The following is a 16698-nucleotide window of genomic DNA, read 5'->3' on the forward strand; positions in this document are numbered from 1 at the left end:
GTAGCGAGAAACGTTATCGTTTTCAGAAACATCTTATTGTGTACTTTTTAGCAGTAAAATGAGAAGGTTTTCTCAGGCTGGTGGGCGGTGCTTCGTATTTCCTCGACTAAACATTTGAGGCGAGAAATAGACCTTACAATAACAGATTATTGATTCATATTTGTTCAGCGCTGCCTAGTTGGACTGTTTGATCGAAGTTTGCAAGTGATTGACAACTGCTCAGAGATGGCTGGCTCCAGCTTGGCTCTGATTGGTTGTTTTCCTCCGGTCTGTGAAATCTTGCAGATGCCATTAGGAGCACCAGAGGCACATGCTTTTTTTCAGATTACCTGTCTCATGCATTACTGTCAGGATATAGTTTTTATAAAAAAATACTTTTTTAATCATATTTGCTCCATTTCTACCCACTGTAGCTTTAACTCAGTTTAAAATCTTGTCCGATGGGTTTTCAAAAATGCCTGTCCTTTTACGAGGTTGTTGTATGGTGATTATCAGTCTCGTGGGAGATCATCACATCACTGCAGGTGTCTTTATGTTTCAGACATGTTCAAACATGTTCACCATTTAACCAAGCAGACAGTCTCATGAGGCTTTTTTCCTCATCTCTGTTTCTTATTAACTAGCTGCCAATAAAAATATTGTGGCCTGGAGTAGTGTGCGGGTGTTACCTTTCTCTAAAATAAAACCTGAATATCAAAGCAAATACTGCCAAATGACCTTTCTCCAAATAAAAAAATCTTTATAAATGGGTGCTAAACTACGACGGAGTATTAAGGCCACATTGAGGAAAAAAAATCGGAGATTTCGAGAATAAAGTCATAACTTTACGAGAAAAAAAGTCGTAAAATTATGAGAAAAAATCACAATTTTACGAGAAAAAAGTCGTAATATTATGAGAATAAAGTCGTTATTTTACGAGAAAAAAGTCGTAATATTACGGAAAAAAGTCATAATATTACGGAAAAAAGTCGTAGTTTTACAAGAAAAAAGTTGTAATATTATGAGAATAAAGTTGTAATTTTAAAAGAGAAAAGTCGTAATATTACAAGAATAAAGTCGTAATTTTACAAGAAAAAAGTCGTAGTTTTACAAGAAAAAAGTTGTAATATCACGAGAATAAAGTTGTAATTTCACAAGAGAAAAGTCGTAATATTACGAGAATAAAGTCATAATATTACGGAAAAAAGTCGTAGTTTTACCAGAAAAAAGTTGTAATATTACGAGAATAAAGTTGTAATTTTAAAAGAGAAAAGTCGTAATATTACAAGAATAAAGTCGTAATTTTACAAGAAAAAAGTCGTAGTTTTACAAGAAAAAAGTTGTAATATCACGAGAATAAAGTTGTAATTTCACAAGAGAAAAGTCGTAATATTACATGAATAAAGTCGTAATTTTACGAGAAAAAGTCGTAATATTACGAGAATAAAGTTGTAATATTACGAGAATAAAGTCGCAATTTTACGAGAAAAATGTTGTGAAATTGCGACTCTATTCTCGTAATATTACAACTTTTTTCCTCCACTAAAGTATCTACTGATTAGGTTAAAACTTTATTAATTTATTCTCCTAATGTTGTGCTTTAGATAGAGTGATCTTGGTGTTTAACATCTCGTGTGTTCACTGAATATCTTGGCTGGGTTTGTTTTTGACAGCTACTGGAGGACCTCTGTGTGGCGCATGCGCAGACGTCACCCCGTCAGATGTCAACTGCACCACAGAGATAACGGACGAACACTTAGCAACAGCTCGCGAGCTAGTAGGGAAGTAGTTTAATCCTTTGACCAAAACAGAAAGCTTCAACAGCCTCAATAAAGTAATGAAGTAGATAGTCGAACAGCTAGTTATACTTACTTTGAGTACAATAGACGGTGAACATGGACCAGGAGTTTGAAGACATAGATTCAGAGGGCCGGTGGCAGAAACTCTACCTAGTAAGTCTGTTAGCATGAAGCTAACATGAAGCTAACATGAAGCTAACATAGACAGTACTTCAATGGCGCATTGACTTAGCATGCTAACGGCTCGGCTAGCCTATCAAGTATACGATGTGTAACCTGTCATTTTATAGCAAATTTCCTTCATATTTTTTTTTTTTTGTCTGTGTTTAACTTTGTTTAACAGTTTGTCTATAGACACTGTAACACTTTAATATGATAAAATGATGTTACTGTAAGCTTAGTGTAAAAGAAACTGCTGCATGTGGTTGAAGCTCACTATAATTAGCTTCATTATTATAGCTATTGAGCTACTTGTTTGTGTTCTATACTCCACTTCTGCGAGTAGGATCTTATATATAAGTTGTATAATGTTCAGTGCTGAAAGTAAATTTGTTTGTACGTTGTTTATTGAACAGATTTTCATGCTTGCTCATATAAAATGCTCAAGTTTTGGGATTGCTGTCATAAAATTGAATGTCAGACTTGTGCATCTGGTGATTTATTGTTTTCTAGTCTTCCAACCACTCTTTCTATTGTCTTCAGGAAATAAGGAATCAGTCCCACGAGTGCTCCTACAAAGTGGCAAAGTATCCAGAGAATCGCAACCGAAACAGATACAGAGATGTCAGTCCATGTAGGTACACACACACGTTTGTGGAAACTGTTTTCAATGTGGCGTTTTCTCTAAACCTCTTAACAATGTCTGTCAATTTACATGCGATCATCCCCAAATATTTTTTTTCTCTCTCTCTCTCACACTGCCTGCAGTTGATCACAGTCGGGTGAAGCTGGAGAGCACAGAAAATGATTACATCAATGCAAGTCTGGTAGTCATGGAGGAAGCCCAGAGAAGTTACATACTGACTCAGGTAAGTGACAAGGATTATATTCCAGTAAAAACAGTCATGCTCTGCAGGTCTATTATTACACCATTACACAAGTGACATCTTCAAATTGCTTAGTTTAGTTACAAACAAATGGTCCAAATTGCAAAGATATTCAATAGACCATCACATAAATCAAAGAAGAGCTGAAAACCCTCACAATTGGGGAACAAGGGGTATGTTATTTTTTCTTTAAAAAAAAATAAATTTACTTTTAATCAGTTATCTAAATAGTTGCAGATGGATTTTCAGTCAACAGACTAATCAATTAATTAATCATTCAGGCTCTGAAACAGTTCACTAATTAACTTAACAAAAACTACAAAAAAGTTTATAATTTAAGTACTGTAATATAACGTATCAACGGCACACCGTTAATTAATAAATTCTTGCCATTAACTAGTTCCCCATATTGAAGTCAATTAGTTTTTGTTTTTTTTTAAAGATTTTTTTTGGGGCTTTTGCCTTTATTTGATAGATACAGTGACTGTTGTGAAAGGGGGAGAGAGAGAGGGGATGACATGCAGCAAAGTACTGGACCACTGCAGAAAGGACTTAGCCTTCGTACACGGGGCGCCCACTCTACCAGGTGAGCTACTAGGGCGCCCCAGGAGTCAGTTAGTTAGTATTATCAGAAAACGTATGGCTTACGGACCAGTCAGAAAAGCAAATAAGTGTCTAGATTGGCTGTGTAGGCCAGTTTTTGTTTTCTGGACTGCATGATGAATTATGTAATGCTTATGAGCGTGATGAATGATGAGTTCTTGTTTTAAGTTCCCTTAATCATTTAGTGATGAGTAAAGTTTCCGCATCACAGTATAACTACAGGAGTGTGCGTGGTTTTGAGCCAAATTGTGTGTATATGTAGCTACAAAATAAAGTATAGTAGATCTGGAGAATGTGTGCTCTTTCTGATGCTATATCTTTGAAATATTTAAGAAATAGCCTATTTCAATTTCAAAACAGTTAGTTGCTGCTCTACCTCTAAGCCACAGCCGCCCCTGTGGGGCAGATCGTCCTCCAATTGGAAGGTCGGTGGTTCGAAGTGTTCTTGAGCAAGACACTTAACCCCAAATTGCTCCCGAAGGCTGCCCCATTGGGGTGTGAATGAATATTTAGATCAGAACCTGATGGGCAGCTTGGCACCTTGCATGGTAGCCTCTGCCATCAGTGTATGAATATGTGTGGGAATGCTGACATGTAGTGTAAAGCGCTTTGAGTCGTCAGAAGACTAGAAAAGTGCTATATAAATGCAAGTCCATTTACCATTTAGTATATAATGATCTTTCATGATATTTTATCAAGAATTATTATTGATTATTTTTTATATACATACAAGCACAGAAAATATTGAAATTCATGTTATGTCTAGACATAATTATCTAGAGGCCATACAGTATTTTGTTCCTAAGCTTTTTCCTTTTAATAATTATTTACTACATTCATTTATATGCACTTGTAAAATATCACCTGGTGTATTTCTAAATTCAGACAGACTGATTTTATATCCTTTTCTGTATAAACTGTAATAGACCAGACAAAAACTAAGCAACGTGTGTCCTCACTACACACTTGCCTACAAACAAAGTTGTTAGTGTATAGCCATGCACGCAAGAGAACAAACAATGGCCTTATTCATCAGGCCGTAGAGATGAGTTTTAACATACATAGCAGAGAATAAAGCTTGACGTCAAATGTCATTAACCGAATGATGCCATCGTCCATCGCCGATGGCTAACAGTTGACCACTGAGCCCAACATCGTCATTTAAAAGCGGACTGATCCTAGTCAGCTGCTTGGTATTAATGTTTGCTTGTGACTGACGTAAGAAACAGTTGAAATGAAAGAACAACCACGAGTCTTTCTTATTTTGTAAATGGAGAGAGAAGATAATGCTTAAATGTTAGTTTAGAAGAAGCAGTGAAATTCTGGTCTTGACGGTGTTTTATTCATGAAAGGTTTTTCATGGGTGTTGCTGTATGAAATTCCCTCAACTCTCCATCTTATTACCTCTAGTAATGATATACATTTATAAGTTTGAAATACTGTGATTATTGAGGACTAATGCCTGATGTCAAGTAATTTGAAAAGCCAAAGTGATCAAAGTTGGTTCACAGAACAGAAACAGAAACCCAACACATGGGCGTCTTCATCCCACACAGCTTTGAATATTCTCATGTCTTAAGGACAAATAACCACTGAACTTTTTCATGTGATGTTTTTTTTCTTGCTAGCATGACCACAGAGAAAACTTAGATGGGCTGATAAAACGGTTTCTTCTTCACCAAATGATACTGCCCACCGTACACTGAATATACTGCTTCAGTAATTTAAAGCCACAGAAAGTTTGACTCATTTACTTGACATTTTTGGTTGTTGTTATCTTGCAAATATATGTCAACCTTTTGTTGCAATAACATGCGTGGCATTTGTGTCACCGCATGTTTGGTGGCAAGTGTTTTCAAAGTACTTGTGCATTGGTTCTTTAATGTCAAGTCAAAGCTGGATTGTACCATTCATCTGTGGTGTGTTCAGGCATTATAAAGTACCACAACATTGATCAGAGATGGTCTGAAATGAATTACTTATCAGTTTTTTTTTTTGTTGCATAATGAAAAACACAAGAAAAAAGTGCATAAAAAGCCAAAAATGTGAGGTAATGTTTGCTTGACAAAAATGCAAGCAAATTAAATACTTGTTGACAGTATCTCAGTATTGTCCATGTCTTTCTGTATGTTATCTATTCTGTATTATTTGAGAGACATTTGACATGTAAGGGATAATGTACAGCGAGCCGGTCATTATTGCGAAATGAACCCCAACAGGGTGAGCAGGACTTTCGCAATTATTTCCCGCTAGCTGTACAATTTCCTGCTCATTACACGGGTACTTACTAAAGAAATCAATAATTTGTCACAAAATGTTGATTAAAAAAAATATTTTATTAATTTATTGCAACATACTGAGTGCAGTTTTCTCAAGTTAACCACATCATAAGCAGTCTTGACCTCTTAAATAAACACTTGTTAGTCGCACAGTTTTCACGTTGATAAAGACAATCATCAGCCTAATGTATTCAATGTTCGGTCGTGCTTGAAAGATTACACACATTTCCATTGCAAATGATTTCCCAGTGTCCCACTGGACTCATTTCCTCCTGCCATGTAAATGATCAAAGTGTGTTTAAATGTGTGTGTTTGTCGTCCACAGGGCCCCCTCAGGAACACCTGTGGCCACTTTTGGCTCATGATCTGGGAGCAGAAGACAAAGGCGATCATCATGCTCAACAGGGTCATTGAGAAAGGCTCAGTAAGTAAACAATAATAAAAGGGCATCGTATTGCCTGATACATCTGTTATTTGTCTGGTGTGTACACACCCACACACAGATAGACCACAGACAGACAAGTCATACACAGACTACTTCATCCACAGCAACACACATACTTTGTTAAGGTTAACTTAAATGAACCACCATGAAGCTTCACTCTCCTGTCAGCAGGATAACAGGAATTCAGTGTTTTGACAGCGTGTTCACAGATGTATGTGAGGAACTGGGATGCAGCCCAACCTCTCAACGGTTTTTAAATCCAGTGATCCTGTGATGTGCCGATTAAACACACACACTCTCCCCGAAGCGGAGCAGCTGTGATCTCTCTCTCTCTTTCTCAGTAAAGCAGCTGGAGTGGATCTCGCTGAAAACTGACTGTTTTCTTGGAAATAGAAGATAAAGAGTACCTAGTCCACAGATATTATTAACCTCACAGGGATCTTTTTTATGTAGGCCAGCTCTCCAATTCTGCAGAGGTTGAAGTTACATAATAGACTTATCTTCGTCTGGTCATTTTCTGTTTACTAAGAAATGGCGAGATGTGATGAGATGTTTGTTGTAGATTTAACTTAAGAATTTGTCACAGTATTTGGCGGCAGTACTGATGGATGACTTGCTGGTATCTGAACAATATTTAGTGCAATACAAGATCAGGAATTGTTTTGAAATTGAGCCAGGCTTCTCATCTTAACTCTGTGTGAGCAAGATTTTATTGTTTCCACCACTGCTTTAATAATAATAATATAAATAATAATAATCTTGCAGCTCAAAGTGCTTTGCAAAAAAAACACTTGTTAAATTACTTATAAAAAGAGGAGGAAAGTAAAATAATACAATTTAAAAAAGGTATATTTATACATATTTTTTGGGTTGAACCTGTTACTTTTTTCAAAATTCATTCCTGTAGATTTTTTAATTTTTTTATTTCTGACGTTGTGGTGCAGTGAAGTTACAGTACAGTGTGATGTAAGGAGTGTAGTCACAAAATGCCCAAAAGTAATACATGAGAAAAACTGTAAAAAACTAAATATATGCAAAAAAAATAGAATCTTGACTAATACAAGTTTTAACTGTTGTCAGAATTTTGTGGGTATTTTATTAGTGCAATGTGACATAACACAAAAGGTGACCTAAATTAGACAGACATGCATGTGTGAAAGTGTATTATTATGTAAGTGTAACATGTAATGTATGTGTGAGCGAGTGTGACATTTGCAGGTATGTGTGGGGAGAGAGAAGGCAAAGAGGATGTTTATCCTCTGCATTATATGATTTATTATTCAGCTTTCGTCTCAATGCCGAGGATCAAAATGTCCTCCTGTTAGTCGTCATCTGCTTTGCCTCAAGGCCACTCGGCCAGCATCTGCTTTTCATCAGGTGTATTTCTTTGTCAGATGTTTAATTTATTTGGTATCTCTTACCGTGTTTGTCTCCTTTCTCCTTGTGTGACAGGAAAAGTGTGCCCAGTACTGGCCCACCGCTGAGGAGAGGGAGATGGCCTTCAGAGACACACGTTTCTTGGTCACGCTGCTGTCAGAAGACATCAAGTCTTACTACACCACCAGAGTGTTGCAGCTGCAGAATATCAGTGTAGGCCAGAGTTTTTACTTAAAACAAGGGGCATTCCCAGTTCAAGGTGTCAACGGAGAACTGAAATGGCTCAAGGGTGTCACACCAAGACGCATAACAAGGACCTGTGTTGAGGCTTCTGCGAATTTAAAACATCCTTCTTCATCACCAAGTTTTCTGTTTTTACAGACAGATTAAACAGAAGTTTTTTGTTCCCACACATTCAAATGATTTGCTGTGTGTAGGTGTGGAGAAACTGATTATGCAGCAGAGCAATTTCAGTATGTAAAACACACAGCATATGCTTAAACTACAGCATTTCTGCTGCAAATTGCATTATAAAATTCAGATTTTCACCCAAACTTTAATGTTTTGAAAGAACACACTTTTTTTTTTAAATACAAAATTGAAAATATCAACAACCAAATATTAACTGCCAAGGTGATCGCAAGAAAAATAAGCATGAGAAAGAAGTACACACGTCTTGATTTGCTCTTTTGCTGTGGCAAGTTTTCAGAACCTGTTTTCTTGGGTGGATTGAAACTGAAACTGTTGGAAATGTTAGCTTAGATCAGCTCTCAAACAGTCACCTCAAACAGAACTGATAAAAATCAGCACCGACCGGCTGCAAATAAATAAAATGTTTGTACCTGCTAACGAGGCCTCTGTTTGCCTGCTCTCACAGACAGGGGAGAAAAGAGAGATCTACCACTTTCATTACACCACGTGGCCTGATTTTGGCGTCCCGGAGTCCCCGGCATCCTTCCTAAACTTCCTCTTCAAAGTACGGGAGTCGGGAGCGTTGGAGGTGGATCACGGGCCGGCGGTTGTGCACTGCAGTGCTGGAATCGGACGCTCAGGGACGTTTTCATTAGTCGACACGTGTGTGGTCCTGGTAAGTTTGTATCAGTGTTTCCATTTTCTGACTAAGGAGCCTTTTTGTTCTTTGCTACAGTGATTTGATTTGTCATTTAGACATTTGTGTGTGTTAGAGCCAACTAGGGCTGCCTTGGTGAAGAAAATTTCCCTGTGGTGATAACTCAAATGCGGTATTAGCGGTATTTGTTTTGTTTTTGCAAATGACTTAATTAATCCAGATTTTAGTGCTATAAATAAGCTTTATTTTAGGCTATTTTTAGGTATATTGTTGCTTTTTAAATGCCAAAGATGATACAGTTTTTAAACATCTTAAATACTTGTTTATTGTTAAATGCAGAAAACAGAAGGGCAAAGAGGCAAAGCGTTTTTTTCAGCGATGAGGCGCTTTGGTTGCGTCTGGTTGCTATTATACGGAATATCCGTGGAGGTAAAAATGTTGGCTAATTCTAGAGTACTAGCTCTGGATGAAGGAAAGGCTGAAGCACGTAGTGAGAGAGGACGGACCTGCCGGTGTATGTGTATTAATTTCTCCTCCATGGCTGTTGTTGTTGTTCAGTACTTATAGCCTACATGTAGGATGTGACGGCTGGTCCCCTCCTCCAATTTGATTGGACGGCTGCGTAAAAAGTGAGTGACGAGCGCAGTATTTTTTTACCCAAAGTTGTTTCAACTCTCGACGACCAGAAAAAACTCCAAACATGCACCGCTCTCTGCAGAATACACGCTCAGCGAATCATCACAGTGCTGGATGAAAAAAAAAAAAGAAATGTGAACATAGCAGTTGTGGCGGTTGCTTGCCATCCCCTGTGGTTGGCTTGTCAATAGTGCGGTATTGCAATATTGCGGTTATTGCAACGTTGTACTCTTGGCATGCTGGGAAACACACAAAAACATGATAATATGGAGGTAGATAAAACCAGATTAGAGAAAAATAGTGTACTAAATAAAGGTCAATTACAGCATTTCATCCCAAAACTGTTGCTCTATACTCACTGTCACAGACTGGCGATGTGCAACAGTGTGTCAGGCTTAAATATTCCTTCAAAATACAACCAGCAAATTAGTCACCAAATATCCTGGTTAGCTGAGCTAATTTACAAATGTGTCCTCTCCAGATGGACAAGAGGAAAGACCCCTCATCAGTGGACATCAAAAGCATCTTGTTGGACATGAGGAAGTACCGCATGGGCCTGATCCAGACCCCTGACCAGCTGCGCTTCTCCTTCATGGCTGTCCTCGAAGGATCCAAGTACATCATGGGAGACTCCACTGTACAGGTACCTGCACCTCACACACACTGACCAATTCTATCAGTACACTTTTTCCTCTCCATTTTATCTCTTGTTTTCTTGGAAACCCGGAGGCTCTTATTTCCCTTTATCTAAATGTTTCAAACACAGACTGCACTGTGAGTTTGTGAGTTTCTCCAGGCCTCTGTTCAGTTGGGAATTTGGCTGTAACACTCAAAAGTACAGCAGACTGTCAGTCTGGTGATTGATTGTTTATTTTACACTACACAGTAATTCAGTCTGTGCGTGCGTAACATTCACATACTGTCAATTAAAGGGAATAAACGCTTTCCAGCGAGAGAGCCACAGTGTGAAACATTTTTCAAATTCAAAATATATTCCAGTCTAAAGGATTATTTACAAGATGGTATCATGTGGAGTTTCCACTGAACTTATTTGCTTGAGATTTGCATCAGAAAATCATTGTGACACGACCTACATTAATTCACTGGAAGGAGGCAGATGAAACAAGGCTGCTGTAGATCTCCCACCGTATCACCAGGCCCCTCTGGCCAGGCCTCTCCAGGCACATCTTAATGATAAAGTGGCTTTATGTAATCAGAGAGACGATAGCTGTTACCCTACCAACAGAATAGCAATGAAATGGTCTATAGTATTTTGTTCAAGCCGATGTCCTGTATGCTTGACAGAGCAGTGATTTGGGTGCATCAAGCTACAGTACGTATGTGTTTTTAGTATGGGACCATCTTGATCTTGCATGATGAGGCTAATAGTTCTCGTTGGCAGATACATTTTTTGTTGCACAAGACATTTTTGACAAGAACAAAATAACCAAGTATAGGCTATTTTGATCCGTGGCAAAAATGGTAAGGTGGCCTGCTTTGCCAACACATTTTTTTATATCTATCTCAAAATATGTTGTATGTATTTATTGAATCAGTAGAAAAACAACTTGAAAGTAAACTATCTACCGTGTTTACTGTTCTTCTCGCCGTGTAGAACCGGTGGCGGGAGTTGTCCAGGGAAGATCAGGAGCAGACATCGGAGTCTCCCCCCTCGACTCAGCCTCAGGCCAGGTGCCCGACAGAGCGATACAACGGCAGCCAACGGGGAGGTCAGCAGCAGGAGGAGGGAGGAGACTACAGACAGGATGGCAAAGTACCAGCACAGTCTCCTTGCAAGGAACAGGAGCAGGACGGCAGCACCACGACACAGTCAGTACACCACACTGGTTATTGGTCACAATCTGTTGATAAATGTTCTGAATAAAGGTCATTGGTGATTTCTTACTCGACAGACAGCTGTTTACCCATTTTCCTTTTTTTTTACACAGCAAACGACGCAGAGAAGACAGCATCTCCAAATCAGGCACAGCCAAGACACCCCAAAACAAGCCCAGGACGAACGACTCAGAGAAGAAGAGAAAAAGGTGATTCTATCATTTGGCTGAAACCAACTCTTATTTTTCATACACAAAGCATCAAGTTGTTGTTGCCTTCCACGATGATTTGTCAAGCACCATCGCAATGCCACTTCTGTATTCATTACACGCTGTCATTTATACTGATTTACAAACATTTATGTATTAATCAACACAGACTGTAAGAACTAGGGGTGGGGAAAAATATCGTTTCACCTATGTATCGTTTTTTTTTTATGATTATAACAAATATTTTTTTAATGCCAGAATCGATATATTTGCTTCATTTGAGTCTATGCAGAGGTAGAAGGAAGTTACCGCCTTTATTGTTTTAGTCTGAGTAATGTGAGATCATATCCGTTCCGTATCCATCAACCAAAATAAACCGCAGTTGGCCGAGATGAGAAAGTAGAAAACGGTGGGCGGTCTGCGTGGATACGACCTGCACCCTCACATGTTAAATCCAATGTGGTATGGACATTTATGTTGAATGCATTCAAACGGCCCCGATGGAGCTGACCATAGATGTATAAAGAGAACGGAGCTGACGGGCGAGCTAGCGATGGACTTGGCAAAGTTAGCGGAAGTATACACGTGTGATAATGTCCGTTTTTCAAAATAATGTAATAACAAAGGGAACTGTATATACAAAATACATATATGGAAATAAGATTGATTGGATTATATTCACCAGAAGTAGAAAACATTACCCGTCTCTTATAAATTAAAAAGAAAATACCACTAATTTGTGAAGGAAATGTCTTTAGTCTTTGAATTTTGGGTTGCTGGAAAAAATGTAATACATGCTGGCAATGACTGATATATTTGACCTCAGGACATCTCTGTCTACATACATGCTGAAAATCAAACATTTTAATGTATTAATTTAGATATTTTCCAAAGTAATAGTCCCTAGAAGTGTACGATTCAACTTTTTCCCCATCGTCTAGAGTTAACAAAAATCGCAATAAATTGTAATATCGAAACGCAACACTTGTAGAATCGCAATACCTAAAAACCGCAATATGTATCGAATCGGCACCCAAGTATCGTGATGGTATTGAATCGGGAGAAAGGTGTATCGTCCCAGCCCTAGTGCAATCCCTGTATAATGTTCCATAATGGGAGCTGTGGAAAATCTGTAGTGTGACATCATTTTTCATGCTTCTTAGTTTTCTTTCTAGTTTCCTTTTGGCAGAAAAGAAGGGCAGTGTTTTTACTCTACATCTCTTGTGATGTAAAAGAGATGCCATAGAAGAAAAGTTTTCAGCTTAACTTCTTGTAACCACACAGAGGAAATCCTGGCAGGCTTTCCCAGTGCATGACTCAAACTCCTAATAGCAAAAGTTAGACTTCCTCCAGAGCTGAGGCTTTCTGATTTTCTCTTTCCTTCTCTCTCGACATTCCGAGGCCTTTAGTATGAAGCCGCCAGTGTAGCTGACTGACATCTCCTTCATGTTGTCATAAAGGCGAGACGGTTAGCCCTGATGAAGCACTTATTTCTGATGACTGTGCACCTCCAAAAATGGCTCACTAAGTCATTTCTCAGAAGCCTTCCTTTGTTGTGTGACATGTCAGTGTTCTTCCAGTAATCCGGCCCAAACTGCACCATTTCTGACGAGGTCTTACTCTGCTGTTGTGGTTCTTCTCGGACAGTTTGGGCTGCATTTGCTGCACATGACAAGAGCTGGCCTGTCCAGTGGGGGGCAGTGTATCTTTACCCCCCCTCTGTGACAGCAACAACCACGAAGAGCACATTTACAGGACGAGGTTTACCTACAGCTTTTAAAAAGAACGCCCACTCTTGTACATTGAGGTGTGTGTGTGTGTGTGTGTGTGTGTGTGTGTGTGTGTGTACTCGGTGTCTGCTGTGTTTTTATTGCTGTTGAGGTTTTGCTCTTCTTTTCATGATTCGCTTGGCCCCTGTGGTTTGGAGTTAATTTCAGCTGCACCCTAGCATGGTGTGTGTGTGGTGTGTGTGTACGTGTACATTTGTGGTTAAGTGTTGAAGCTCTGAAATGTCAGGTTGAGTTGGAATAATGCAGGGTGTTAATTCATGCTGTGCATCATAGATTCAAATCTGGTGGCGTCTTATCAATCCTGTCAAATGTTACTGAGCACACCAGCATAAAACACTGTTACAATCTACAACCACAGAAGTTTTCACCTCACTAAACCACTGTTTTGCACTTAAAAGTGCTGCTATTTTGTTGGCTTATAAGTTGGATCAGATAATGTAGAATCATTTTTCACCTTTTAAGTATTTCAGCAATGAAGGTTAAATTCTTGTCCTGGTTGAAGACTCCAGTCCATCACACCAAATGTGTTGGGGCTCGAGCTTGTACGTTCGTTGCATGTTCCTGTGGTTTTACTGCTGTTCCTAACTTTCAGAGTTAGCATGGCAGATTTCCTAATTGGTTTGCTGGTTTTAAACTGCATCAGTTGTGTTTTTGGTCTTGTTGAAGTTTGAATGGAAGTTTGGATGTTTGAAATTCATTGGGAGATTTATGGACAGGTTTAGGAGGGCTTTTGTTGATTAAATAGGCTGGAGGACCATTGAACACTCAAAACTTTTTGGCTTTTGCTGTAGTTTTACAAACTATATATTCAGGGCTACAACTAATGATTGTTTTCATTATTGATTAATCAATTTGGTCTGTGGAATTTCAATAAATAAATAAATAAATAGCTGTTATTATTTCCTAAAGCCAAAGGTTTCTAATGTTTCGTTTTGTCCAAAACCCAAAACATTATCCGTTTACTATCACATAAGACAAAGAAAAACAGCAAAATTAGGAATGTTGGGTATTTATGCTTTGAAAAAGAAAACCATTTAATCATCAAAACAGTTGCAGACTAATTTTCCGTTAATTAACTTCATCATTTCACTTCTGTAGACATTCATCCTGTAAAAAATCTGTTCTCTTTAAAAATGTAATATTTATGCTGATGTTAAGCCAAAAGCCAAACATCTGGGCAGCATCCCCTACCCTGGATTTAGTAGATTTACACATCTACAGTACATAACATTTGTACAGGCTGAATTTGAACTTGGAAGTACAGTAGAAAGAAGCATATTTGGCATTTTTGCTTGATGATTGAATAGAATTAAAAGTGATAAATCAGTGATCAAAATTGTTGCTGATTAATTTTCTGTTCATCAACTAATCGATTAATTGACTAATTGTTTCAGCTCTACTCTTATCTTCAAAACCCCTCTACATCAGACTGAGATGAGCTCACAGATAATCAAATCTAATCATGTGTCCTAACGCTCTGCAATAACTAAATTTTGTGAAATTGTCTTGAAAATGTTGCAGCTAAGAACATCTGAACACGGTGTGACATGTTGCTTATTAAACACGATGGCTGCTTTCGCTGCATTGACTCAATCCAATGTTGGTATGATCAAAGTGATCCAAGACACTGTCGTGCCACAGCTCCTGCTAGCAGCTGAGCGAACCTTCTTTTGCTTTCTGCTCTTTGTGGTTTAGTTTTATCTAATTACATGGCTTTGAATACTCGATTCTGATTGGTCAATCACGGCGTTCTACGGCATTCGCCCTGAAGGGCTTTATATCACAACAATGACCGGCTCGCTGTACATTATCCCTTACTTGTAAACTTGACCAAGCTGAAGACGCTAACTTGATTATGTGGCACAAGTTCCTTTGATCACTCTTGAGCTTCACTGACACTCTGTTAGAAAAATAGTGTTTTGAGTTCAACCTCTTTAAATACTTTGTCTTGTGACAGGGCGAAAACCAGTGACTGCTAACCACCTCCTCCTGCGGCTGCGCACCGACAGCTCTGGCCGCAAAGCCAACATCGGCAGGGATCTCCAGCTCTCTCCCAACCTCTGTGTCCTTCTTCCATGACTCCAAAACCACTCTTCCTCACCTCCACAGCAACAGCCAGCTCTCCTCTCTTAAACCCTTTTTTGTTGTTGTCCCAGCCCTGAAACATTATTCAGCCACCGCACATCTCCCTCTTCTTCCTCCCGTTCGCAGCATGTCACTCCCCAGTCCTTCACCTCACCTCGCTTCTCCTCATCCTCTCTAAACTGTTTACAGCAGACACTTCGACATTCTTTGAAGACAGCACATTTGAAAAGGCGAACACACCAGCGCTTTCTCCCCCAGCCACACCTCAGCCTCAACCTCAGCCTGCGCTGCTTCTGGAGTCAGAAATAATTTTGTTTTGCTTTAATATTATTATTTGCAGCTTTGTCATTCTATTATGCTTCTTTGCATTTATGAAACTCAGACTGATACTAGGGACTATGCATTGCCAATTTGTAATGCTGTTCATATGTGTATTTTTAGAAAACCTTTTTTTCAGAGGCAAAAATAAATGTTCTATTTTTTATAAGAGATTACTTGAAGTTTTTCCAGGGTGATGGGGGCTGGTTAAATGAAAAAGCACTGCCTCCTCACACATGAGAAATTCAGTGGCATGTAATGTTTCCATGATGTACATAGTGTCCTTTTTAAAAACGTGTGTAAAAAGACATATTTTTGCTTGTAAAAAAAACCAAAACAAAAAGACGGACGACAATGTTACAGATTTGAATACAGTAGAAACCTGATTTGATGACTTGTTCTCCTTTTTGAAATGAAATTGTCTTAAGTTTCTCTTTCTCTTAGAGTGTAATCTACAAATAAAACTGGTATTATCTAGTTTAAATAACAAACTGTTGTTCCTCGTTTCTGTTTACTGCACCACAAACCTGTTAGACAGGAAACAACAAGCCTTGCTTTTCTATTCATAACAAAAAGCAAGGTTGAAATAAGTTCAATAAGTCAATGAATAAATAATAAAGATTTGACAATGGCATTTTGTCAGCAAATGGTATACATTTTTTCATTTACTAAAACGCCAGAAAACAAATATATTTTGCAAAATGTCAAACTATTCCTCTAAAAATGCTTTTAGGATAGAAAAATTTCTCAAAATCCTCCTTAACCTCTTCCACTCCTTTCAAAGGGATCCCTTGACCTCTGACCTCAAGATATGTGAATGAAAATGGGTTTTATGGATACCCACGAGTCTCCCCTTTACAGACATGCCAACTTTATGATAATCACCTGCAGTTGTTTTTTGCATGCAGTATAAATGTTTTATTTTCACGTATTCGAAAAATATTTCTGCATACTTGGGTCCCTAAACAGTCTTTGAATTGCATAAATTGAATTGGGTATGACTGTAAAGCTGAGACTCTTGTGGATCCAATGATTTTTCTATGGTGTTCCTCAAGGTCTTGGTGTCTTAATGTGGTATTTTGGAGGGATTATTGGTCAGTGTCGAGTGGTAAAAATGGTTAAATTTAGCACCAAATCTGTGTAACAAATGGTATCAACCTCAAAATTGCTGCAACAACTTATGAGAAAGAAGTGAGCATGGGAATGGCCATCAAATAATGCAAATAA

General features: G+C 38.5%; 1 protein-coding gene across 1 annotated transcript; it reads left to right on the plus strand.

Moving 5' to 3' along the window:
* Positions 1-1698: 1698 nt before the first annotated feature.
* Positions 1699-15962, plus strand: ptpn2b (protein tyrosine phosphatase non-receptor type 2b). Its single transcript, XM_074614526.1, has 10 exons — positions 1699-1931; positions 2481-2571; positions 2706-2806; positions 6032-6130; positions 7604-7741; positions 8406-8615; positions 9715-9876; positions 10849-11063; positions 11183-11278; positions 15026-15962. Exons 1-10 carry the CDS (start codon positions 1875-1877, stop codon positions 15045-15047), a joined length of 1191 nt encoding a protein of 396 aa, XP_074470627.1. The 5' UTR covers positions 1699-1874; the 3' UTR covers positions 15048-15962.
* Positions 15963-16698: the final 736 nt, after the last annotated feature.

This window comes from Sebastes fasciatus, chromosome 17 (assembly GCF_043250625.1).
Source record: "Sebastes fasciatus isolate fSebFas1 chromosome 17, fSebFas1.pri, whole genome shotgun sequence".
In the NCBI taxonomy this organism is placed as follows: Eukaryota; Metazoa; Chordata; class Actinopteri; order Perciformes; family Sebastidae; genus Sebastes; species Sebastes fasciatus.

Coding starts and splice junctions, on each gene's coding strand:
- ptpn2b (XM_074614526.1), top strand. CDS start 1,875: ATGGACCAGGAGTTTGAAGACATAGATTCAGAGGGCCGGTGGCAGAAA. Junction 1,932..2,480: donor GGTGGCAGAAACTCTACCTA/GTAAGTCTGTTA, acceptor TATTGTCTTCAG/GAAATAAGGAATCAGTCCCA. Junction 6,131..7,603: donor GGGTCATTGAGAAAGGCTCA/GTAAGTAAACAA, acceptor CTTGTGTGACAG/GAAAAGTGTGCCCAGTACTG.